The 26460-nt window shown below is 47.3% G+C and overlaps 1 protein-coding gene across 2 annotated transcripts; it reads right to left on the bottom strand.

Annotated features, from left to right (window-relative positions):
• Positions 1 to 7728: 7728 nt before the first annotated feature.
• ZSCAN2 (zinc finger and SCAN domain containing 2) lies at positions 7729 to 22313 on the bottom strand. Of its 2 annotated transcripts, none has more exons than XM_012643754.1 (3): positions 22196 to 22313; positions 19543 to 20058; positions 7729 to 9810 (listed from the first exon to the last, which is right to left on the bottom strand). In XM_012643754.1, the coding sequence occupies exons 2-3, from the start codon at positions 19949 to 19951 to the stop codon at positions 8372 to 8374; spliced, it is 1848 nt and encodes a 615-aa protein (XP_012499208.1). In that variant the 5' UTR covers positions 19952 to 20058; positions 22196 to 22313; the 3' UTR covers positions 7729 to 8371. The 2 variants fall into 2 exon arrangements, with proteins under 2 accessions (XP_012499208.1, XP_012499209.1); XM_012643755.1 differs by having other exon boundaries at positions 7837 to 9810; positions 19546 to 20058.
• Between the last annotated feature and the right edge of the window lie 4147 nt (positions 22314 to 26460).

Here is a 26460-nt window from a genome sequence, read left to right as displayed (position 1 = left end):
ACGGCACGTTAGAGTTGTCAGGAAAGTTAAGAGATACTCTGGCTTCAAGGATCTTAGGGCCGAAGCAGTCATGGCTCCAGAGACCCCCAGGGACTTGCTCAAGGTCACACAGCTGGTTTATGGCAGGAAAATGGACAGTGGCTCAGCCCTTTGACCGTGACCTTGGTGACCAGCTCACAGAGCATGACTTACACTGGAAGGCTACTCTGCTCCGCGGGCGACCTTCTCTGCAAGCTTTATGGGTCAAACGCGGGCGCTGGGGAATGGGGCCTCCGCGGTCACAGAGCCATGGACGTCCTCTCCAGGCCCAGTGGGCGGCTGGAAGGAGGGCGCCACCAGCACGAGGGCCGTATCCTGCCCCAGGTCCGCTCGCAGGGACTCGGGGCCTGAGCCCAGGCGGCCGGACCCCCGCTCATGGCCCGGCCACGCCCACCCGGCAGGGGCGGCCCGGGCTCAAGGTGACAGCAGCTCCTGCCCTCCGAGGGCCTGCGAATACGGACAACTCGGCCCGGTGGCACCTTCTCCGCGGCCACGCAACGTCCACAGCATCACACTCAAACCAAGAGCCTCAAGCCCGGGCATCGGACGGCTGTGGAACACCGGAAGCGGAAGCCGCGCTCCGAGGCACTCGGTATTCGCGGAACTACATTTCCCAGAGGCCTCCGCCGGCAGACAGACAGCAGCACTAACCAATAATGTATGAGGATGTCTCAAGCGCCTATTTGTTTCAGACCAACCATTGACGACGGGTAGGACTTGCCTCACTGCACGCCGCTTGGAGGGGCTCGGTCCCGGGACGCAGCTAGAACTGACCCGGCTGCGGGGCGCGTGGGTCTGCGCGGCTCTGGCGACTCGGAGCGAGAGGGCCCTTTACAACGCGTTTCACTTAGGGCTGAGGGCGGCTGTTTAAACCTGTTAGTCTCTGTTTACCCCTGTTACATAGATGAATACTCCGAGGCGGCTTGAGATGAGGCGTCTGTTGGTATGGAGCTGGGACTCCAGTCAAGGTTTTCTGCCACTTAAAGTGCTTTTCTCTGGTTGCCAGCTGTGGTAATGCTTCACCACTACGATCCTCCCTCAACCTCTTCTCCCCCCACCCCTCACACGTCCTCACTTCCTGCGTGTACAATCCTGGGGCATTCGAGAGGAACACCATTGACGCTTATTCATTCAACAAACAATCGTGGAGCATCTGCTTTGGGCCGAGCACCAGAGCACCAGAGCACCAGGCCGTGGGTGTGCTGTGGTGGCAGAAAACAAAAAGCGAAACACTCCTTTCCTCTTAAGTGCAATCCAGCTGAGGATGCATTTTCGAAAACCATGCCGGGAAGAGCCCAAATAACTCCAATGCCGTGTGATACATGCCAGGTGGAGGTGAGTTCAAAGGAGACAACTTGATAGAAATACTGGAGACGGTGGGGAGAGCCCAGGATGGAAGAAGGTGCAGCCTCAGGGAAAGAGAAGGAAACTACTTTATTTAGCATCTAATTTACGCATTTTATCTGGTTTGGTTGCAACGAAGAATCCTGGAATCCTGCATAGTAGGTCTCACTCTCTATTTAACAGGTGAAAGGTCCAGATCCAGTGGAGGTAGGTGAAGCTGTGATTTGCCCCAGTAAGAGCAGCCTGCGGTGAGAGAAAGCACAGGATGACAGCAGGAGCGCTCCGGAGAGCCCGTTGCCAGGTCCAGCCGTGGCAATTCCTTCTGGGAAGCCTCATGTGGAAACTCAGGCCAACACTCTTCGCCTGCACACACATCTCGCTTTCAAACCATTCCCTGGACCAGCTCCGAAATTCCTGAGCTGCCTCAGGGACTGGCAAGGTGGGGCAAAGGCCCAACCCAGGAGAGGCCTTTGGGTTCCCACCTTCCAGTCGCCACAGCAGCTCTGCTTTTACGTGTTTTACATAGTCCGTGAGCTATGAAGGACTCCGGTAAAGTGTCATTGGAGCGAGAACCTCTCCCAGCAGTTCTCCCGCAGCTGCCTCTGGCCTGTGAATGAATGGAACCGTCTCGGTGTGGGACACTGGGAAGAGTGAGCAGGAGAGAGGGATCCAGGGGCAGGTGGGCCCTGGAGCCACAGCCCCTGCTCAGATGCCAGAGGCATGAGCTCAGCTGCACCGAGGAAGGAGTGGAAAGCCAAAGGGAATTAACCACAGGCCCTTCCTCTCTGCCAGGGTCTGTAATCTCCTGCTTTCAAAATCTTACCATCACCCACACAGTTCTATTTCCACTTCCCCTGTGGCCTTGGGATATTTTATAAAGAGGGTAAAAAAGGAAAGACTATATTTGTCCAAAGATTTGAAGTAGGTTAACAGGGCCAGGGAGCAGGGAGGTTAGAACGGCCCTCCACTTGAAAATGTCCAGGGCCATCTGTGAGAGGCTGTGTATACAGCAAGCTCAGGACGTGGAGCTCCTGCTGAACTCCCTGGCTGCGACAGGATCCCCATCAGAGATAAAGGGCCAGGAAGGGCAATCACTGGTCCTGTGCAGAGAAGGACTAATTAATTACAGCTGTGGACAGGCCTGACACTAGCTAGGTAGAAGACTAAAAATTGTAGCTGATATATCAGTTTTTATTTTTAAAAAGTTTTGTTTGTTTTTTTTTTTTGAGACAGAGTCTCACTCCATCACCCTGGCTAGAGTGCAGTGGCATCATCATAGCTCACTGCAACCTCAAAACTCCTGGGCTCAAGGGATCCTCCTGCCTCAGCCTCCCAAGTAGCTGGGACTACAGGTGCGTGCCTGCACCTGGCTGATTTTTCTATTTTTAGTAGAGACAGGGTCTTCCTCTTGCTCAGGCTGGTCTCAAACTCCTGAGCTCAAGTGATTCTACCACCAGCCTCCCAGAGTGCTAGCATTACAGGTGTGATCCACTGTTCCTGGCCTTTAAAAATAATTTTAAGTACCCTTGTGATTACATTGAGTCAGTTGGTTAGTTCTGGATGACTTCACTTTTTTTTTTTTGAGACAGGGTCTCACTCTGTCACCCTGGCTAGAGCACAGTGGTGTCATCTTAGCTCACAGCAACCTCAAACTGCTGGGCTCAAGCAATTCTCCTGCCTCAGCCTCCTGAGTGGCTGTGCTACAGGTGCCCACCACCATGCCCGGCTAATTATTTTTATTTTTTGTAGAGACAGGCTCTCACTATGTTGCCTAGGCTGGCCTCAAGCGATCCTCCCAACTTGGCCTCCCGAAGTGCTGGGATTATAAGCGTGAGCCACCACACCCGGCCTATCAGTTTTATTTTGTTTTGTTATTTTATCCATTTGTTCCTATCAGGTATTTCTCATGGCTATAACAATACAGTGGAGTTAACTGACTTCAGGAGTCATGGTTAAGAGACAGGTGCTGGGCAAGTTACTTACCAAACCTCTCCTCTGAGTCTCCACTGTCTCACCTAAGGATACTTACCTGCCTCCTAGGGTTGTCAGGATTAAGTAAGATAACAAGTAAAGAGCTTAGCACAGGGCTTGGCACATGGTAATTGCTCTGTAAATTTTGTTGCTATTAATATAAGCTATTATGGTTTATTGTAAAGTATAAGTGTAACCCAAGGGAAGCAAAATTCCATGGAAAAAATGTCTAATTATGACCTGCCTCAAAGTATAAAATAAAAGTGAAGGTGTGTAGTTAGTGATTACAAGTTTATCTAGAACCGTATCTGTCCAAGTCCCAGTACTCCATCCACTACACCACAAACTTCAGGGCAGGGTCAGGAGGGAGACAAGGTGCTGACTGGGAGGGGAAGCAAGGGAGAGTTCTAGGGGTGCTGCTAAGTTGCTTCTTGATCTGGGTGCTGGTTACACAAGTGTGTGCAATTTGTAAAAATTCAGTGAACTGTACATTTGTGTACATTTACCTGCTCACGCGCTCTCTCTGTGTATATATATATGTGTGTGTGTGTATATATATATATATATATATATATGTATTTTTTTTTTCTTTTTTTGAGACAAGGTCTCACTCTGTTGCCCAAGCTGGCATACAGTGGTGCAATCAAAGCTCACTGTCACCTCAAACTCCTGGGCTCAAGAGATGCTCCCACTTCAGCCTCCCAAGTGGCTAGGACTACAGGCGCACACCATCACGCCTGGCTAATTTCTTTAAATTATTTTTTGTGGAGACAGGGTCTTGCTCTTACCCAGACAGGTCTTGAACTCCTGCCCCTCAAGCAATTCTCCTGCCTCAGCCTCCCAAAGTCCTGGGTTACAGGTGTGTGCCACCGTGCTCAGCCTTGTCTGCTGAATTTCAATAAAAAGTTTAAAACAAGGGGAACTGTCTCTGAATATAGTTATGTGGATACGCTGGATGTAAGAGTAAGATACAGTCTCTGAAGTTTTACTGTTTGTCCAAACAGAAATAGATTGTATATTACAGATTCAGCTATAATAAAGAAGATGCATGGTTTTCCACTGGTTTTTGATTATGTGACATTTCAAAAACATAAGTTGTTTCATTAAGATACTGATTGGTTAATGGAACTGTTGGGAAAAAAAAGATACTGGTTGGTTGGTTTTTATAAATGTCTTCAGCTGTGTGTACTGTCCGTGAGTAAATACTGAGAGGGCACTGAAGTTTATACTAATTTACATGTATCACCTACCAAAGGAAACCTAATCCATTTTCCAGCCCACAATTTTGGGCTCCCTCTGCCTCTTGCATTTCTATGTATTTCTATGAAGAGAACCAAGTGGCAAATATTTCCTGAGTTCCTATTACATGCACTGAGCTGGGTGCCAGAGAGTTTGGAACCTTAGGACGGGTATGAACATAACAGAAAAGAGGGAGGGACAGAATCTAGGAGGGGAGGCAGATGGGTAACAGGTCAGTGTCATGAGAGTCACAGCACTAAAGTCAGAGTGCAGGGGTGCACAGGCAGGAAAGTGCAGGGAAGGCTGCATGGAGGAGGTGGTGCCCAGGCTATGTCTTCAAAGGTGGGCAGGTGTGCCCCGGCAGACAGGGAGGCCGAGCATTCCAGAAAGGGAAGTGGAATGGGGAGAGGCACTGAGGCAAGGCCTGGGGGGGACATTGAAGGGAGCCACCCAGGGGCAAGGATAGGCAAGGCATAGAGGTTGGTGATGAGGCTGCACAGAGGTTCCCATCTGAAAGGCCTCTCCTGCTGTGCATGGAGCGAGGCCTTTCTGTAGGCGACGAGGAGCCGGGAAGGCTCAAGCTGAGCAGAGACCGGCTCCGTCCTGTGTTGAGGAAGAAGGCTCACTCTGGCTGCAACGTGAGGGATGGGGAAGCAGGGGGCAGGGCTGGAGGGAGTCGGGGAGCCAGTCGTCAAGCGAAGGTCTGAACTATGCCAGGGGCTGGGGAATGTTAAGTATGGAGGCAGAATTTGTGTTCCCAAATAGCTCTGAGGGATGCGAGAGAGGAAGGAGTCCGGATGACGCCCAGGTTTTTGGGTTGGGTGAGGCTGGGTGGGTGGTGGTGCTGCTCACAGAGGAAACACAAGGAGAGGCCGACGGGGGTGAGTTCTGGACATGCTGAGTTTGAGACTCTAGGACCAACTTCAGCAGGAGAGCAGGTTGCTGGAAAAAGCCAGTATCAAGGGAGAGACTTAAAATTGAGAGGAAATAGCTGATGGAGCAAGATGGGGGTCCTGGAGAAGAGGAGGTGCAGGCAGAGGTTACTACTAAGCTGAGAGCACATCTCTAGCTGCACGTGGGGCGAGGGACTGAGCGCAAAGAGAGCTTTGTTGGTTCACGGGCGGGAAGCTGAGAGAGGCCACACCTGACAGGTTCAAGGTTCTCAGAGAACATGAGCTGACATTCTGAGAATGGCCAAAGAGTACAAGGCCATTGTGGGGACAGGGAGAGGGAACTGACCAAAGTCATATAAAAGACTTGCTGAGGTAGTCTTGGAGGCCAAGCTGAGGTTGAAGCAATTTTTTTTTTTTTGGCTTGTTTTTTCTTAAACCATTTACTGTGGATTAATTGTCCCAAGGCTGTTCCCATGATCTTGAAAAAAAACTAGTAACAAAAGCTGAGTCCCTCAAGGCATGGACATGTAAGGGAAATAGCCTTTGTTACAGAGACACAGGGGGAATTGAGTTGTGAGGGAAGCCGTGGCAGAGGTAGGTCTGCCCAAGGACTGGAGCTTCTTGAAATCTTTTGGAGGAAGAAGTCATGACCTTCCACCCAACACAGAGCTGCACGAAGGCTGCTGTATACTGAGCCCTCTTTGCCTCTGTGGACCCACGTAGAGGAAGCAGTGAACCCTCAACCTTTCAAGAACCACGATTTGTTATTTTCCCAACCTGGTCCTACCATAATTCTGCAATTCCAGCTAATAATCTTGTTTCCTTTTTTCCTCAGAATATTTTGTGTTTCTACCAGGTAGGGAGAAGTGAAAAAAGCTAGAAAGTTTCAAAAAGCTTAGTATCAACTCTTCTGTTGAGTTGAGACTTAAAGATCCAGTATCTTCTACAACCCAGGTTTCCTTTACTAATCAAATTCCAGGACTTACTGTCAGCAGGGAAGCCATCCTATCTATTCTCCCTTACTGGTAGGACAGCTCTTGCATCTTCCCAGACAGATGGGACTCTTTCTATTAGACAGATGATGGGACTTCTTGTTCACAACCTCTCCCTAGCACCTAGGACAGTGATGGTACCTAAGTCCCCAGTGACTGTTGGCCAAATACGTGAAGGAATGGAACTAATTATGGGGATTTCACAGCCTACTTGGTTTGATTTAACAACCATCACTGCTTAGAACTTCCTTCTGGTGTCTAACTTAGCTGATTCCCAATGGCCATCTGGCTCCCTGGCCAAAGCTGCTGCTCCAAGTCTTGGTTGACAGATTGGATGTAGAGTCTGCAAAAGGCAGTGGAAAGGTATGGGCCCTGGTCAAGCACACAGGGGCCTGGGTTCACCCAAAGGTATGCTCTCTGAAACAATGGATTTTTACTCCCTGAAGGTCTTGGACCACTATCGGCCTGGGGCAGGATGGGAGGTGGGTGGGGAAGTAAGGTATGAGTTTGCTAACAGTCAAGTTCAGGTTTTTAACATGCGTTAAAAGACAGACTCCAGAAAAGAATGGGACTCTACTTTATTAGGCAGTATGGAGCATCCATCCTGTAAGAACCAAAGCCCATTCTGAGCACAGGCCCCATGTGTGGGAGGAGGCAGTCTCACATCTCCCAGAAACACCTCATCTACTCTCCTCTTCCCTAGTAACAAACCCCTTCACCTGTAATCGTTCCCATCGTCACTGTTTCCAGGCTGGAGGATCCCAAGATCAAGGGCGACATCTACAGGACAAACTCCTGATTCAAGCCCAAATCTCTCCAGGGGACAGACAATGTCCTCAAAATCAGCACTTCCTTAAAAATAATGTTCTTAGTATACAAAAGCTACCAGGCAGAACTCAAGGTCTGCATATATAAAATGAAAAATATAAGAACAGGGAAATAATAAGTGCATAGAGTAATTCAGAAATGATTATCGGGCTACGTATCTGTGGGGGTAAAGACACAAGCCCACCCCATAGCATGCAGGACTGATTCACTCCTGACGAGACAGAAACGACCATCCACTATGGGTAGGCAGCTGGGGGTCTCAGACTTCACTACTACACTCCAAACACAAAACCCCACAAGAACAGTGTGTTCCCCCCGGCAGCCGACTTACCACAGGACAGGAAGCAGAGACAAAAGCAAGCATGTAAATCTCCTCCATGTGTACCTTTCCCGCAGGCCCTGTCCACCTCTTATCAATGGGAGGGACACTGGGTCCGGGACATACCTCATGTTTCTGTGCTCCTGATACTTTCTAGAAATAGAAAGGGGCTTTACATGGGTGATTGAGAATTGGAGAAGCCCTTCCATCTTTACCTGAAACCAAAGCCCAAGACACCAAAGCCAGGAAGAGCAGATTCTAACTTGGACAAGGGGCCCTGGATGCTAACAGCTTGGGGTGAAGGCACCTAAGCCCAACAAAATGGCAGCCAAACAACCAGACCCACAATAATGGATTTCCAGTAATTCTCTGAGGACTCTGCCCATGTCATGGGCCACGCTATCTTCCACTCCACATGGAGAAATATTTCCTCCCTGTTTCACCAAAGAGGAAACTGAGGCACAGAGGAATCAAGAGAGAGAGGCCAATTAAGCCGTGAAATGTCACCAAAAAAGACCCAACTTTCCAGACTTTCCGCTCCTACACGCTGTTCTTGACCGTGTGTGGGGCTTGACTCCAACCACTACGATGACGGGGTTCTAGAAATGACAGTGAGCAAGGGTGAGATTCTGGCAAAAACCCCAAAGAGCATTTGGGAAGAACAGCTCTTTTAAAGAGACATCGCTGTTTGGGCAGTGTGGCAATTCCTTCTCTGGCCAGTCCCCTTACTTTCCCTCTTTGCCACTTCAGTAAAGTTTCTCTTTCATGTGAGTTCTCTGATGTGTAATAAAATTGGAGCTATTGCTGAACCCTTTGCCACACTCGGGGCACTTGTAGGGCTTCTCCCCTGTGTGGATTCGCTGATGTATAATGAGAACCGAATTCCAGCTAAAGCCTTTCCCACATTCGGGACACCTGTAGGGCTTGTCTCCCAAGTGGGCTCGCTGGTGCATGACCAGGATGGAGCCCCGGCTGAAGCTCTTCCCACACATGAGGCATTTGTAGGGCTTCTCGCCCGTGTGGGTCCGCTGGTGCACCACCAGCTGGGAGCGCTGGCTGAAGCACTTCCCACACTCGCCACATTTGTAGGGCTTCTCCCCCGTGTGGATCCTCTGGTGCTTGAGGAGGTTGGAGCTCCAGCTGAAGCTCTCCCCGCACGTCAGGCACTCGTAGGGTTTCTCCCCCGTGTGCATGCCCTGGTGTGCGATCAGGCTGGAGCTCTGGCTGAAGCTCTTCCCGCACACCCCACACTTATAGGGCTTCTCCACCATGTGGGTTCTCCGGTGCGTGGCCAGATTGGAGCTGCGGCTAAAGCTTTTCCCGCACTCACTGCACTGATAGGGCTTTTCTCCCGTGTGAGTTCTCCGGTGGGTGATGAGAGCCGAGCTCTGGCTGAACCTCTGCCCGCAGTCGGTACATTTGTATGGTTTCTCTCCCGTGTGGATTCTCTGGTGTCTGATTAGGTTCGAGTTGTAACTAAAGCTTTCGCCGCATTCCTTACATTCGTAGGGCTTTTCTCCAGTGTGGATTCCCTGATGTGTGTTCAGGCTGGACCGGTTGCCAAAGCTCTTTCCACACTCCGGGCACGAGTAGGGTTTCTCTCCCGTGTGGGTGCGCTGGTGAGCGATGAGATTGGGGCTCCTGCTAAAACTCTTGCCGCACTCGGCACACTGGAAGGGTTTCTCTCCCGTGTGGATCCTCTGGTGGGTGATGAGGTTTGCACTCCGGCTAAAGCTCTTCCCACAATCCCTGCATTTATAGGGTTTCTCCCCAGTGTGAGTAGTTTGGTGTCTACTGAAGTTTGAACCATCACTAAAGCTTTTTCCACATTCGTCACATTTGTAGTATTTCTCGCCCGTGTGGGTCCGTTCGTGTGTGATTAGGTGGGATTTCCGGCTGAAGGTCTTCCCACACTGGGGACATTCATAGGGCTTCTCGCCCAGGTAGGTGCCCTGAAGGCCTATGAGCTGGCCCACTTCCCTGCCATGGGACGGCATCTCCCCACAGTCCTCACCTGGGGTGTTTCCCTGGGGCCCCCCAGGGCCACAGTCTCTCTCGAAGTCACTTTCCCCATCGGATTGCTGAGCGCCTTCCACTCCGGGCATTTTTGAGAACTCATGTGACTCGACATCCTCAAACATGTCTTGATTAGAGTTCTCCCCATTTTCACTCTGTATCTCAAAATCTGAAACAATGAAGAAAAACATACAATGTCTACTCAATTCCCTATCAAGATGAGAAAAGGAAACCAAAGGGAAATTCATAAAAATTAAACCTCTAGTAAACACAAAGAGGCTAGAAAATCCTCAGCTTCTAAAAACCGGGTTTATTTCATTCTAACTGGTTATTTAGTTGCCAGGCTCCACATCTTTATGGCCATCACCCAGAATCTCAAAGTCGTAACGATTTGGGTTCCGTGTCTCTGTTTCTTCACCAGGAAATCAGGTCAGGTGGGAATTTGAAAATCCTAACTAAAGGACTGCAACAGGGTACACAATAGCCCCCAATACTCACTGTGGTGCCTGATGCTTAGTAGGTGCTCATTAAATTTGATGAGTGAATGAATGAGTTTTTTATTGGTGCCATAGAAATTTCCCTACAGCTCAGTCTCCTTTCAAAAGGAGCTTAAATAAGGATTTCTTGCATTAAAATGTATTTGGTATTTATAATCTTATTACTTGGCATTTAAGTAAGACACAGATGACAGAGCCCCTGCAACAAGGACCCTAGGTGTCTATACAAATAACTAGAAACAAGTCGGTGGGCAGTTAAAAGAGCCCTCAAATGTGTCTGCAGTGGAAGCCTATTAGACCTTTATTTGGTAATACAGAGCACATCTGTCTTCCAGGAACTTGTCAAACCCCGTATTGGCCTATACTTAGCAAACATGTGAGTGAAAGAAATTGTTAGGGAAGGTTGCTGGAATTATATAGCCCTTTCCTTGGACAAGAGACTCTAAAATCACTCTAGGATGAAGCCAGAGCAGCAGAGAGCTCTGAGCCTGGATCACACCGTTCTGACCCCTGGCAAAACTGTGTTTACTGAACAGCGTGTTGGCTTAATGGCCCTGGCTGACAATCTGAGTGTCATTAAAATTAATGGCTGTCAGGAACATTACTGCTGCCAGGAAGTTGTTGACAACATTGTTTATACTACACAATGTCCTCTTGATGAGACTGATGAACAAATTTCTCTCTTGACCTCAATCCCAAAAAGAGCTGCTCTTCTGAGCCTCTAATTTGTGTCTGCTTCATGCCCATGACTGTGGCTCCCTCTTTGCCTTGGCTGCTTGGAATCTCACAGACAAGAGCTTAGAGCAAGAATACTGGATGTTTTTATAGCATGCATTTTGTGTACTTTCATTTCATGGTTTTCCTCTCATTATTTTCTTTCTTACTATAAATTCCTTGTGCTATATTTCGGTAAAGTGTCTCCAGTCCTTTTTTGAAATTCTGTAGAGGGTACAGAAATAAATTAATAATGATGAAGACGATAGCCTGATTATTCCTAAGACCTAACATTGGACCTCCTGAGAAAACAGGGAAGACAATTAGTAAAATAATTATACAAAGTTTTTGTGACATTTCTATTATTAAAGCTAATAAACTGTTTACTTAAGGTGAGATCTCAATTCAACAAATTATGATTTTTGTAAGTTAATGTAAATTCCCATGCATGGGAATTCTCAGACAGGGCCTGGGTTCCACTCATGCCTTCAGTCAATGGAAGATCACATTTAAACTTGCAAATAAGCCTGGGCAATATAGTGAGACCCTGTCTCTACAAAAAAAAAAGGGCTAGAGTCCCATGGCATCAGGCTAGCTCACAGCAACCTCAAACTCCTGGGCTCAAGCGATCCTCCTGCCTCAGCCTCCCGAGTAGCTGGGACTACAGGCATGCACCACCATGCCCGGGTAATTTTTTCTATATATTTTTTAGTTGTCCAGCTAATTTCTATTTTTTGGTAGAGACGGGGTCTCACTCTTGCTCAGGCTGGTCTTGAACTCCTGACCTTGAGCGATCCTCCCGCCTCAGCCTTCCAGAGTGCTAGGATTACAGGCGTGAGCCACCACGCCCAGCCCACAAAAAATTTTTTAAAAATTAGTTGGGTGTGGTGGCAGGCACCTGTAGTCGCAGCTACTCTGGAGGCTGAGGCAGGAAGATCACTTGAACCCAGCAGTTTGAGGCTGCATGGAGCTATGATCACGTCACTACACTCCAACTTGGGCAACAAAGCAAGACCCTGCCTTTAAAAAAAAAAAAATTAAACTTGCAAATAGACACATAATTATATTTTGTGCTTACACTAACACACATGCTGCTGGTAACCTGTGGGTTTATATAATTGCCTCCAGCCCAAGTGTTTGCCCATATCTCCAGGGGCTGGGCAGGGTGTGAGGGGCACTCCTGCTTGCTCAGGGTGGGAATTCCATGCTTCCTCAACTTCCTACAAGACGGTTTCTTTGCAAGTTTTGGGCACAGAGCTCTGCTATCATATCTCTTCTAGAAGGACCTCCAGGCCAAGGCCCTGATTTATTTTTAGCAAGCTAACATGACCAAAAACATTTTTTTTGATGACGTTAGTAATTTTTCTCTTCTGAATAGGTATTATAACATTAGCTAATAAGGTTTTTCACCACTTTAAAATGAGAATCAGTAAGTTCTTGTATGAACTCAGAAGCAAAGGGAAAACAAGTAAAAACTCAAACTGATTTCAGTGAATCAGAAGAAAAATACAATTTACAGACATCGAAATACACATCAGGTCTTCCCAAAACATTAGAAACTGGGTTGAAGTGATGAGGAAGGAAGTGAAAACACTAAGCATGGAAAGTACTCGGGTGGGAGGGTGCCCAGGAGCAGATCTCAGAAAGCTCAGGCAGAAAATCACTTCCTGAAGGTTCCGGATGTGCAACAGTATGTTTGGGAACTGGGGTAAGCAGGGCTGGCTTCTTTGGTGCAGAGACTCAAAGGACGTAAGACTACAGCCAGAATCGCACAGAGGAGCCGCATCTGCTGGAAGCTGCTTCTGTAAGCAGAGGAGAGAGCCTTGGACCCATACGCATTAATCGGGGGAATTATTATTACTGAGAAAGGTGACCATTTCCATCCGTAAAAATAGTTAGATGAAGCAACCGCCTCTATAAAGGAATACTATACGGTAGAACTTAAGGAAGAGACAGTGAGACAAAAGGAAGGGATGAAACGTAAGCTGGAAGGACTCAGGCAAGAAGGGAAAAGTCTTTCAGAGAAATAAAGACAAGAGGGAAGGAGCACGATGGGAAACAGGCATCCTGGAAAGCAGAAAGGGGAAAAGACCAAAGTGAGAAAAGCAATTAAATGAAATGGAAACAAAGAAAGAGGTTAAAGAGAATGACAGAAACAGAAATAGGCAAAAAGAAAGTCAATAAACATATAACTGGAGTTCTCAAAGAAGAAAACTAAAAGGAACGAAATACTTAAAAATATAATCTATAAAGATACAAGAACCCTTGAAAGATCTACTGTGTGCCAAGGACAACTAACCCAAGTGGCCAACCAAGAGACAGGTGAACAACAGCAAAAAGATCAATCCTGATAAGAGGAAAGAAAATCAACTGGTTTTAAGATTTCCCCACAGTAACATTCAACGCCTGCAGCCAGGGGAGCAATAGCCACAGGATATGCAGGAAAAGAAAATGTATGCCAAGGATTTTATAATCAACAAAACTGCCCTTCAAGTATAAAACCTACAGGCAAAGAGCTTTGAACATATGCAGATTTGTGGAATATTAAAGGACGAACGCCTAATAAATTTAACGTTAGAACAAAGACTACAATTACCATGGCAATTAGCATGATTACAGAGCTTGTAAATGTTATAGTGTAGAAATGACACTCTAACCAAAACTGAGGTTGAAGGGTATAAGGTAGGATACAGGATATGTTTGCTGACTGCCTCATCTGTAATTACCTGGAAATCCAAAGGATAACATTTAACAGTGGCAAATCACGTAACGAAAGTATGAGTATATGAAAATAAACATTAAGAAAGTAATTGACTGAAATGGGGAGGAGGAAAGGGATTATCTCTGTCAGATGCTAAATATTATGAAATCTCAATAGTTAAAACATTAGTAGACCAAATAGACTGTACTCATGAGTTCAGTCTAGCTTTGATGATTTCTGTATTGCTTATGTGTTGCTCCATGAATTAATATAAATATATTGGAGACAGAAAATGTCTCAGGAGTTTCGCAAAGCTTTGCCCTGAAGGAATATGTAAACGTGTTACTTTGCATATCGAAAGCTGTTTCACCTCAGGAGGGCATCTCTGAAAGATGAGTAGCTGGCTGCATCCCACAGTGGCGCCGAGATTCTCAGACCTAAGGTTTGGACTTGCTTTGTAAAGCAAGGCAGGTCTGCTAAAAACTACAGGATGAGAGCTGATCAAAGAGTGCCCGAGGGACAGACAGCCACCTGTGGCTAAAAGCAATTAGCCCAAGGGACAGTTCCTGCTTAAACTTCTGACTACCTGTCTCCATTCACAATAACCTGATAAAGAAAATATGGAGCCAATATATCTCTGTTTAACCCCTCTGTTAAGTGATAAATTTACCTTAGAACTTAGAAGTTAGTCTTTGAAAGATTTTGTAACCATTTGTTCACGTAGAGTTAGTTAAGGGATCTGAAGAAGGCTTTTAAAAAACTGTTAACCTAAGAGGAACTACCTGTTGTTATGAAAATCTGTTACCCCTGGCAACTGATCACTGTACCTATAAATGACCATGTAAAACTTCACTCTTGGCCTCTGAGATTGACGAGAAATCCAGGCCCCCTGAGCACCCGCTTTGCCTATAATCTTTATAAATCTATAAAACTATACCTTCATCTCTGTGTATTCTTTTTTTCCATTATTTTCCATTTTCTATTATCTTCTTATCCTTTGCAACGACCCTACCAAAGGGACCTGATTTTTTGCTGGGAGCTTAGCTACCTCCCTGCACTTATGAAGTCCTTCCCCACCCTAAGATTACAAAAATATTTTCTTACGTGTCATTTCAGATCTTGTATAGTATAGATCTATAATCCATCTGGTATTTATTTTTGTGTAACCTGTGAAGCAGGGATCTATTTCTATGTAGGTTGAGAAGTAGAGATGCAATCTTTGTTTTTTCAAAATGATTAGACCACTGTCCATAAACTGCACTGAAGGGTTCTTGAATTGTCACAGGACCTCTCTCCTTATCGGTTAGCAGACAAAAGCTGCAATCCTAACTTGGTCTAAACCGAGTTAGGTTCTTGTATTTTCATGCCCTCAACACATGCGCTGGACTCACGTGCATGGCACGTTCCCGTGGCTGTTCACAGGGCCTTGCGTGTCCCCCTGCCTGGCCACAGGCCTCCTCTTTCTCTCCCGTGTTAGGAGGCATATCACAATGAATGTGAGGAAAACTGATGCCAATATGGGGATAAATTTGAATTTGCTGTAATTTATTTATAACGAAATAAATTGGTCACAAACTTTGGTGCTTTAGTGTGTAGCTCAAAATTCTTCTAAAGCCCTTCCTGCCTGTGACATACCACTGTGTCTCAAGACTGCAGTTGGAGCTATTCGTCTAAAATAGAGAAGTGATTCTGGTACAGGTTATGCCCAACTCCACTCTGACCTGGGCTCTGCCCAGTGGAGCAGCGCCCTGGCAAGCCTGCAGAGACCCGAACGTGCTGAGTGACTGGGAGCCCTGTTCCACCTGAACTCTGGCTGCTTAAAAGATTAACCACTGATAAAAAACAACAATGAACAGTTTAAATGAATGACTGCCAAACACTTTACAGTTATGTTACCTTTCCCTAAGAGTTCTATCTGGTATACTTTTCAAGCATGTAAGTAAACTAAAAGTAATTTTGTTTTGAAGCTAAGAATTGTAGCTCTAAAAAGACATCCCTTCACCATCCTCCAACACTCCCCACTCCTTTTCTAGCTAAGAAAAACAAATGTGTATGTTCATTCATGTCATTAAGGGAACATTTTGCTGGGGCTGCAAGCTCAAAACAGATAACCTGTTGCCTGTGACCACCAAAAGCCACATGATGCTGAGGGTGGCAGGAGAGGTCAGCTGTGACTCTTTGGCTCAACTGATGGAGGACAGTAGGTTTGAAGCCAATAACCTCTATTCCTTTCTAGTCTAGGATAGTGCTTCTCAAACTTCAGAGAGCATACAAATCACCTGGAGATCTTGTTAAATGTAGATTCTGCTTCAGTGGGGCTGGGGTGAGATTGACAGTCTGCACGTCCAATGAACTCCCAGGTGATACTCATGCTATTAGTTCACTGACTGTGCTCTGAGTAACAAGGCTCTAACAGCAAGGGTCTTTAAACTTTGCTGCATAATAGAACTCCCTGGGGAGCTTTCTAAAATTCCTTGCCCAGGCCACACCCCATACCGATTAAATCAGAAAATCAGAAGCCTTGGGAGTGGGTGCCAGGTCCCCAGGTGATTCTGATGTGGGTCCAAGTTTGAGAATGAGGTGTCCAGTGCAGAGGTTCTCAAACTGGAGTTTGAATCAGGATCACCTAAAGGGCTTGTTAAACCCTGGAGTGCTGGGTGCCAAGCCCGAAGTTTCTGATTCAGTAGTTCTAGGGTTGGGCCCAGAGGTTCATGACACTGGAGAGAGGAAAAGAGAGGAGAGAGAGAAGGGCGAGGGAAGAAGAGGGGGACAGAGTCCAATGTTCTGGGGGAGATGACTTCTAGGAAGGTGATTGATTAGAGATGGTTCCAGGTGTGTGGAACTGGGGATAGGGAAGAGGGACTGGAATAGGACAGCTTTATGAAGAGGGTCTCCAAGGGTGGGCACTCAAAAGACAGCTGGGATTTTATTACAGAGATGAGACAAGGCCACTCCAAGCCAAAAACTCAGAAGCAAAAGGTAAATGCTAGAAAGCACAGGCTACGTTCAAGAAACGGCAAGATCTGGTCTGAATGGAGTGAAGGCTAGAGCAAGGGGGCAGGGGAGGGACCAGGCTGCCAGGGAGGTCTGGGCCAGGTCACATAGGGCCGTGGATTCCATGCTGAAAAAGAGGTCATGCCTGATTTCGTGGACACTGGGAAACTCATGAAGATATTGAGGTAGGAGCATGCCCCAATCACTCTGGTAGGAGGGGAAGAGCTGTAATGAAGGGGAAGAGGCCAAAGGCATGTTCGGTCTGGAGGCTGCTGCAAGAATTCAGGTGAGAAATACCAGGAGCCTGGATTAGAGCTGGCTACGGGGATTACAATGTCCTTGGGAAACATTCAAAAATAGAGACGAGCTTCGCCACTATTAATATAGTCTGATCTTAATTGGAATTACAAGACATTTTTTGAGCACCTGGAGGTTCCTATTAGTCAAACATTAAACCACCACCCAGTGAGGCCTGGAAATGTCCTGTTCTGGGTAAATGTGAACAAAGGTCCCAAGGTGGACAAACAGAATAGAGGTCAAGTGGTCTGGTGTTGAGTAAATGTTTGAGAAGGGACGAAGCCAAGTGCAGCGATTCCTGTGAGCAGGCACTGGGAAGGGCGGGAGCAACTGCTAAACAAACCAAGCCCGGCAAAGACCACTGCAAACGCAGAAGTCGGGACTGACACACCCACTTGTCTGGGACCGTCCCCATCTCGGATGTCCAGTAAAAGATGAAAGGCACAAAGTCGCTGCAGCAAGCCAGGTGGGAAGGGCTGTAATCACCTCAGACACCTGCTGAGACCGGAGCCTCTGCTCTGTGCCTCCCAACTAAATAACCACCCCAGAGCTATCTGCTTGGCCGCAACCATGCTGCCTCCGCCAGAGGGTCTAACTGAAGATCCTCAAGTTCACTACAAATTTGTCACACCCATCAGGGGGCAAGGAAACAGTTTTGAAATAGGATGAGAAGTTTTTGTAAACAGGAGGACTAAACTTAAAAGTTATTTTTCAGGGCCAAGAAAATCAGGTACTTCACTTCACATAAAACTTAGGCTCTCTCAAACACACGTGGAAGCAAACAGTTTGAATCCTGGCTCCACCAGGTGACAGCTGTGTGTTCTTGCTGAATTTCCATTTATCTGGGAAACGACAGTCCCACCCACCTCACAGGATTCTTAGAGATGGACATGTAAGGTGTCAGTGCAGGGCTGTCACCGTAAGCCCTCAAGGTCAGCTCTTTCTTCAGAGGACAGCTTTATTCCTACCTCCCAGTCTCAGGAGGTTGTCATAACCACTGCCCCAAACCACCTTCCTTTTCCTTCTCTTCCCTTCCCAGTCTTCTTTTTTAATTTATTTTTTATTCTTTTAGAGACAGGGTCTTGCTCTGTCACCCAGGCCGGGGTGCAGTGGTGCAATCATAGCTCACCGTAACCCCGAAATCCTGGCCTCAAGCAATACCCCACCACCACCACCTGAGCCTCCCAAAGCGCTGAGACTGTGGGCATGAGCCACTGGCCCGGAATCCTCCAGGCTAGATGCCCCGGAGTTAGTCACTTTGTCTCAATCCTGTCTGCATCCCCTCCTTCCAACAGCCCACTAGGAACTGTCACTTAGCATCACACATGTGATAAAATGTTTAAGGACATGGACCATGTCCTCAGACATATAAGTTCAAATCTTGGTTCTGCCTCCTACTAGCTGCATGATCTTAACAGACTCACTTAACTTCTCTGGTGATGACAATCCTGTTTATCTTCACAGGCTGTGAAGTTCACATGAGTTTTGCATATTAGATGCTAAGCATATTTCCTGGCCCACAGAAAGAGCTCAAGAAATGCTAGCCATTGTTACTCTTAGTTCTTTCTCACACGTGTCCAGTCAGGGGCCAACCCCTGTCACTGCAGCCCGATGACCGGGCAACTTCCCGGCTGCTCTCCTGCCTCTAGCCTCTCCCTCCTCTAATCAAACCTACATCCTGTTGCCAAACTCAGCTTCCTCCCATGCCTCTTGGGCCCCAGTTGAGGCCAATGACATTCAGTTCAAGCCTTCATCCACCCTTCCTCAAACTCTACCTACCACTTCCTAAAAACACACTTTCCACTCCAAACAGCCAGCCCTCCTCACTGTCACCTGAAGGAATAAACTATGCTGGCTCTGCCCTTCCAGGCCTTTGCTCAACACGACTCCTTTCGCTCCACACCCTGCTCCCTGCCCCCAACCTTTCCCAATTTGACTCTCTCCTGCTCAGGTTTCATGTCCTCCATGAAGCCTTCCCTGACCTGACCTGACCTCTCCACGTTCCTTTCTCTGAATTTCCACAGTCCTCATCAGCACAAAGGCAGCCCTGTGCCCTGGGTCCCAAAATAGTCCTAGGGGCACAGGTAGATCTGAAGTAAGTATCTGGTAATCGAGTGGGTCTAGTTTCCAGCTGAAAACCAGAACGGACACAGAGCAGGTAAAGGGCACGCCAGGAACCCAAAGCTACCAGTAACACAGGCGGCAAAGAGCTCAAGTTTTGAATTACTCTTTTAGGAGCCCAGGATAACTTTATACCACAGAAAGTCCCTAGTTATTAGATGGTTTATTTGCCACTTATCTTGGGTTTCATAAAAATACTCACTTTGAAGAAAATCAGATTATTTGGTTTTTATAATTGCTGGAACTATGTGGAGGTTTATTGTACAACCAAGTGAAGGTGCCAAGGGGTGGTTTGTAGGGGTTTTATTCAGCCCCTCCCCCCAAAACACCATCAGCCCCCCCACCACTCCAAACACGTAAGTAAAAACTATGTATGCAAATGTCGCTCCAAGAGCAGTCCTCTAAGCCCCTCCAATGCCGAAGTCCTAGAGCTACCACCGCACACGATGAGGGCATTAAAAGGGTGAAGAGTGTGCTGACTGTCTGCACAGCAGAGGGATGGCCCTGTCCTAGATACCCCCACTCTGTCCTAGATACCACCTCCGCCTCCTCCACCCTCTCCCGTTCTGTGTCTCACCACTTTCCTGAAGGGTCTGGGTCAAGTCTTCCACCAGGGCTACTGCCTCCTCGCTGCTTTCGGGCCTATGCTCTTGCAGCCAAGCCTGAATTTCCCTTGGCAGCACGGTCAACATCTGCTCCTTGGTGTGCACCTCTGGCCTCAGCCAGCGCCGACAGAGCTCTCGGAGGCGGCTGAGCGCACCCTGCGGTCCCCCGGCCGCTGCCTCCTCCTGGGGGCTGCCCTTGCCGGCACTCTGGGGAAAGGGCTCAGACTCAGGGCCATCCTCCTGCAGTACAGCTTCCTGCACCCAGGAGTCATCCTCCAGGATCATAGTGGTGACCTCCTCCTCCTGTCCATCTTCTTCTTGAGACACCTGGACCAAGGGGCTCAGGGGAGCGGTCACTCTCGGCGCCTCTGCAGCCATCATCCACGTTCCTGGGGCGATCACTCAGGCTTCAAGCACTGACCTCAGTCTCCTCCAGCCAGGCTCTCAGAGAAGACACCTCCCTCCTCAAATCTCAACAAGTAGTCCTGCTGAGAAACAAGAAAGAGAACCAGAATCCATTAGTAGACTGTCCTAAAGCAATCTAAGTCACAGCAGCCCACATCAGGCCACCAAGTGATCCTTATATCCGCAAGTCAACAGACGTTTCCTGTCCCTCTTAAAGGAAAAACAGCTTATTACTAAAAACATATTTCTCTGTAGTAAGAAAAGATACAAAAAAATACAGCATTGTTCTTTCCAAAAGACCAAAGAATGAGTATCAAAAATGCAAAGTCATCCAAAAAACACCCAGGACTGAGTTATCTTGCCCTAAGTCAGTTCAGACTTGCTGCTGAGCGAGTGACCTTGACCTGACATACAGCTTAGTCACTTAACCTCAGTGACCACCTAAGAAATATAGATAGTGACACCTTAAGGAGTAGCAATGGATGGGATGTCAAGGCTGTCTGAACTTCATTGGAAGGAAGGCAGTATCTCAACCACGTTATTACCATACTTTAAAGTATTAAGTTTTTGGTTTTTGGGTTTTTTTTTTTTTTTTTTTTTTTTTTTAAGAGAGAGGGTCTTGCTCTGCTGCCCACGCTGGTCTCAAACTCCTCTCGCCTCAGCCTCCTGAGTAGCTGGGATTACAGGCATGAGCCACCAAGCCCAGCTTAAAGTTTTAAACATGTTCATACTCTCTGATCCAGCCTTGGGCCCTCAGTAATTTATCTTTAAAAAATAACCATCTGGGCTGGGTGCAGTGGCTCAAGTCTGTAATCCCAGCACTTTGGGAGGCTGAGTTGGGAGGATTGGTTGAGGCCAGGAGTTCCAGAACAGCCTGGGCAATAGCAAGACCCCGTCTCTACAAAAAATTTAAAAAAAATTAGCCAAGTGTGGTGGCATGCACCTTTAATCTCAGCTACTCAGGAGGGTGAGATGAGAGGATCACTTGAGCCCAGGAGTTTGAGGTTGCAGTGAGCTATGATGATGCCACTGCATAATTCAGGCAACAGAGTGAGACCCTGTCTCAAAACAAACAAATAAAAAACAACAAAAACCCCATCTCTGTAAAAAGAAATTTATTTGCAAAGACACACAACCATAGCACTGTTTTTGATTGCAGAAAATGGGCTCCTTAAAAATCCAGTAGCAGGGGAATGGTTAATTAAACTATGGCACTTCCACACAGTAGAATGTATTAGAAATTATACTAACATAATCAAGACTACCTTTGGGGGATATTGACTGGGTAGGGGCTCAAAGGAGCATTCTGAGGTGCTGGAAATTTCTTATCTCTTGCTTTGGCAAATGGTTGCACAAGACAAGAGCATACATACGAAATTTCAGATTCATACACTCCGCTGTATGTATGTTTAAACATTAAAAAAATCATACTGACAAAGATTATTAATCATTAATGATTTAAGATAATCCTCCTGTATGAAAATAACGGATAAAAACAAAACCCACAAAGCAGAAAAACCATAGACACAATGAGGCCCCGATTTCCTTTAAAAATGAACACACAGAGGAAAAAAGACCTAGAGGGCAACTCTGCAAAATACTGAGAGCAATGGAATTACAAACGACTTAAAATAAATATTATGAAAGCAATGAAAAATTAGTTTTAAAACTAATTACATCATAAAGACTCAGATAATCCCCCTCAAAAAGAAAAGAAAAAGTAGAAAAAGCTTAAAAAAGTGAGAGAAGAAAAAAGAAAAGCTAATGGGAAAAACGAAGCTCTCAAGGTGTATCTACCCAAATGATTAAAAGAAACAGATATAACAGAACGCAGAACGCTCTCCTACTTGGGAGCCCAGGAAAACTGTGCCTAGTCAGCTAATTTGCTGTGTGACCTGGGACAAGACACACCCCCTCTGAACCTCAGTTTCCCCATCTGTAAAACGAGGAGGATGCGCGGGAAGTCGAACGTCCCTTCCAGGCCAAACATTGCGCTTCCTGGCAGGATATGCAAGGAGTTCTCCGTCGGGAAGAAGAGTCCGGGTCGGTTCGCGGAGCCGGGCGAGTAAATCCGAGCGGTCCCCGCCCGCGGGACACGGACAGCGCCCCCGACACCCCTCCCCCAGCAGGGCTTCCGGCAGCTGGCCCCAGGCCCGTTATGCCCTGGCCTCGGGCTACAGTCCTGGGTCCCCAGGGCCCAGGCCTGCCTCTCCAGCTCACCTCTCCGGAGACCAAGTCCTGCTCTGGCGGATGCTCCGCGTGCGAAAGCGCCCCCGGGCTCGGCCCGGCCCCTCCGGATTTACCTGGGCTCCAGCCCGTGGGGCACCGAGAACAATGGACGGGAGAGGCCCGCCCACCGCCGCGCTCATTGGCTGCCGTGAACGGCCCCTGGAAACTCTTCTTTTCTACTGGTGAAGACGGCGCCCGCCCAGCGGCGGGAGGGAGGCTGGGCTCGGGGCATTGTGGGAGATGTAGTCCACCCGGAGACGTACCGGACCGCGGTCCGAGCAGCAGAGTTATGTGGGTAGCCTGGGCAATGCTCGAGGGTCAGAGACAGGAAAGTCCGCGGACTGGCCGTCAGGACATCAGTGTTGCCAGAGCTGTGGCATTTCACCTCTCTAAAGCCTCTGCATATTTCTCTATGAAAAGTGAAAGTTAGATAGACGTACTTGAAGGTCTTTCTCAGCCGCGAAGCGTGTGTCAAGTAATGTTGTTAAGCCCCCTCCCGACAGGCGACAGCAGACCCCGAGCAGGAACGGAATTGTGCAGGAGAAGCCCCTCAGCGCCAAGGCCGGCGCCTCTGCCCCCAGTTTGCAGCTGCGCACGTGCACCCGCCCTCGCACACCCCTTTGTTGTGGCACGTGGTGTTCCGACGTCTGGAGGACTGCCCCGCCCCTGTGCCGCGGAGCTCCTTGCCCTCCCACCTCCTCTGCGGAGCCCGCCCTGTCCTCACCACCCCAGGCACAGACACTGCCCCTGGCACACCTGTTCTTCTCCATTTTAGTACTTGTCACGGTGTTGCTTACTTGTCAGTCTTAGCCCTGGGAGAGTGGCCGGGGGAGTGGGGGTTTGCCTCTGTCAGGGTCACGCTGTTGAAGAAAAGGCTGCCCCAACACTGCATGAAAACGGGTGAGAAACTGCCTGGAAACCCAAATGGAAAATCAAAGAATGAAGAGAAAGACACCCTTTTAATTGTGTATGTTTATACAGAGCGATTGCTGGAGACACACATAATCAAATGACTATCTTTAAATTTTTTTTCATTAATTTATGAGTGAGAAATGTTTCATGTTTATTGGTGACTTTAATCTTGTTTTCTGTGAACTAATTGTTCATATCCTTTTCCCATTTTAAATTTATCTCTAAGAGCTCTTTGTATATTAAGAAAATTATCTTTTTTTTTTTTTTTGAGATAGAGTCTCACTCTGTTTCCTGGGCTAGAGTGCCGTGGCGTCAGCCTAGCTCACAGCAACCTCAAAGTCCTGGGCTCAAGCCATCCTCCTGCCTCGGCCTCCCAGAGTGCTGGGATTACAGTTGTGAGCCACCGTGCCCGGCCCAAATTTCTAAATTTAATAACCAGCAATAGTAGCAACTGTTGTGACAGATAATTTTCTTGGCCGGGCGCAGTGGCTCACGACTCCGTCTCTGCAAAAAATAGAAAAATTAGCTGGGCATCGTGGCACTCAGCTGTAGTCCCAGCTACCCGGGAGGCTGAGGCAGGAGAATCGCTTCAGCCCAGGAGTTTGAGGTTGCTGTGAGCTATGCTGATGCCACAGCACTCTAGCCTGGACTACAGAGCAAGATTATGTCATTCAATCATTCATTCTTTCTTTCATAAATAAATAAAATTTTTCTGCTGTCAAATTTGTTAATATTGTCTTTTTATAGCTTCTGAGTTTTGTGTTAGAAAGCCCTCTGTATCACTCCAAAGATTATTTGAAATTCACCGGTTTTTCACTAATTAATCTCTTTAATCCAAATACAAAGATGCAAAGTGAAGTTCTGCTGGTGAATCCTATCATCCAATAGCACCCTGGTTGCACCTTAATTTATTAGCCCTATCTGAGCACATGCAAACAGCACCATCTCCCGGCCAGCCTGAGAAGTCTGCACTAAGCTCCTGGATGCAGAATTCCCGGCCACCAACTCTCCAGTGGTCACCATTCCTAGAGAGAAAGATCCACAAAATGATTGAGGATGACGATATGGGGGGATGACATTGTATAAACAAAGATTTGTTTCTCCACTTGTCCATCCTTACCAGGAATGGAAATTTACACAAAAAGGAAGGGATTGGGGAAGGGACGTGCACAGCTGAAACTTTCCAGCAGCCCAAGAGTCCATTTACTTCTGGTCATATCCCAAGTCAATGCTTGACCACAAGAACTGGCACTAGCTTCTCACTGGAGAGTCCTGGAGCCAGCCATCTCTTCCCTTTGCCTGATTCTGGGAAGCTGGTCCTGGCCAATGTGAACTGCCCTAGGTGAGACAGAGAGCAAGTCACATCTAAGACCAATTCATGGCATAATGGTCCTACTGAGAAAGTACCCTAAGACCATCTTGGGACAATGAGGCAAGCCTAGAAATACAGCCACGTTCAAGGTTGCTCCTCCAAGTGATTCCTTTCTCCACTGGCCAAACCACAGGGGTGAGAGAGGCTCTCTTCTACCAGGGAGCATTCTTGGTTACAAGCTTCAGAGAACTACTCTGGCTAAGTTAAGTAAAAGGGACTTATTGAAAGACTGTCAGGGATGTCACAGAGTAGATGGGAGCTGAAGGATCAGGCTTGCAACAGCTGGGAATCAAGGAACTAAGAGTAAGGCCCCAGGAACCACAATAAACAATCCCTTGACAGAAACAGTCCAGCCTGCCCACCCCATGACCTCTGGTGTTACTACAGCCATCTCTGTTTCCCTGCCCTTCTCACTCAAATTTCCAAGTGCACAGAAAGAGTATTTGGTTGGCTGAAACTGAATCACATGCATACCCCCTGGATGCACCAGGGTGAGAGGGGATCGGATCTGGCTCCTAGCTTTTTTTAGTAATACCCCACACGAAGGCAGATCCTCCACTCTGGAGACTGAAGGCATGTTAGGAAAAAAAGCACAGGCAGCAACAGAGTCACTACTGGTTTTTAGATGCTGACCAAGAAGGGACCTCGCCCCAAGGAATGCTCAGCCTAAGGCCTTCAGGGGCCCTTAGCTCATCTAGAGTTAATGAAAAATGATAACGGTTGGGGTGGAGAGAACCTACTTTCCATAATAACGTGTCAGGATCAGGACTAATGACCCCTGAGCAGGTAAGGCCCAGGCATGGAAGCAGAGGGGCCTTTGGGCCCTGAGGATGCATGAAGTACCTCCTCCTACCTAAGACCCCCATCTGCTTAATCCAATCTACTTCCTCGGTGTCAGAGTGAAAAAGGAGTCTCTTCTGGTTGTACCCAGGGTATGTGTCTCATTTTTGTTAGTTATGCCAAAGACCCAGGGCCACTAAATGTGATTGGAAAAAGACCATTGAAATGGACAGTGTTGTAGAATATTGTAAGACTGGCCGAAGGAGAAAATAAAATCTAAAGGGATGCTCATCCTAAGAATGCCCAGAAAGAAAGAGAGACTGGGAACAGGATCAGGGAAACGTTTCTCTTAAAGAAAGAGTGAGATTCAGTCCAAGGAAGTGTCAGTGAAAAATTGTGAAATTAAGTATCACATGACACATGCCAGGGTAAAAACAATAGCTAGAGCAGAATTTTTTTTTTGTATATAATGGGATTTTTTTCGTCTCCCAAGGCCAGTATCTTTTTTGTTTTTTATTACCAGTTGGCATTAATAGTGTGGCAGAGGGAGGCCCTTTAACTTTGGGGCTTTGGATCTTGTATTGCTCTTCAGAGGACATTGGCTTTTCTCTTACTTGTCCTGTGCTGGCCTGGGCTGCTCCAGGATTGGATACTCCAGGCCCTGTTCCAGCCCTTTCCTGCCATGGGAAGAGAGGAAAACGGATTTACAACCTCTGACAAGTTCCCATGCCCTATTCTGAACTGCTCTATTCAAGGATGTTTGTGGGAAGACACAAGGGTGCTCTGGGCTGCACAAAATGATTTGGAGGCGGCCCCAGTGTGAAGTGGTTCTTGCCAAGACACAGAGGCAAGGGTGGTACCAGGGGTCGCTTGGGACAGGGTGTGTTTTAGAGGGGATTTATCTCCATAATCTTCAATGCTCCCCAAGCTATTACAAATGAAGACTAAGTATAAAGATAGGAAGAAAAAAAAGGATAGGGGAAAAGTTAAAAAAACACACATGTACATATGTATTTATAGTCCCTAGGCTGTTTGGTTTATATTAATAGGAAGAAAATTATCCCTAAAATAGTTGACCATTGGGAAGAAAAATAAATCTTGTACCCTTCAGTAAAAGCAGTGCACTTGGTAAGCAAAAGTGGCTTCAAGACAAGTTCCCTAACTGGCTTGTCAAACCAGACTGCTGATCCTG

Source organism: Propithecus coquereli, unplaced genomic scaffold (assembly GCF_000956105.1).
Source record: "Propithecus coquereli isolate 6110/MARCELLA unplaced genomic scaffold, Pcoq_1.0 Scaffold20, whole genome shotgun sequence".
Taxonomy (NCBI): Eukaryota; Metazoa; Chordata; class Mammalia; order Primates; family Indriidae; genus Propithecus; species Propithecus coquereli.
This window is presented reverse-complemented; position numbering and strand designations above follow the sequence as displayed.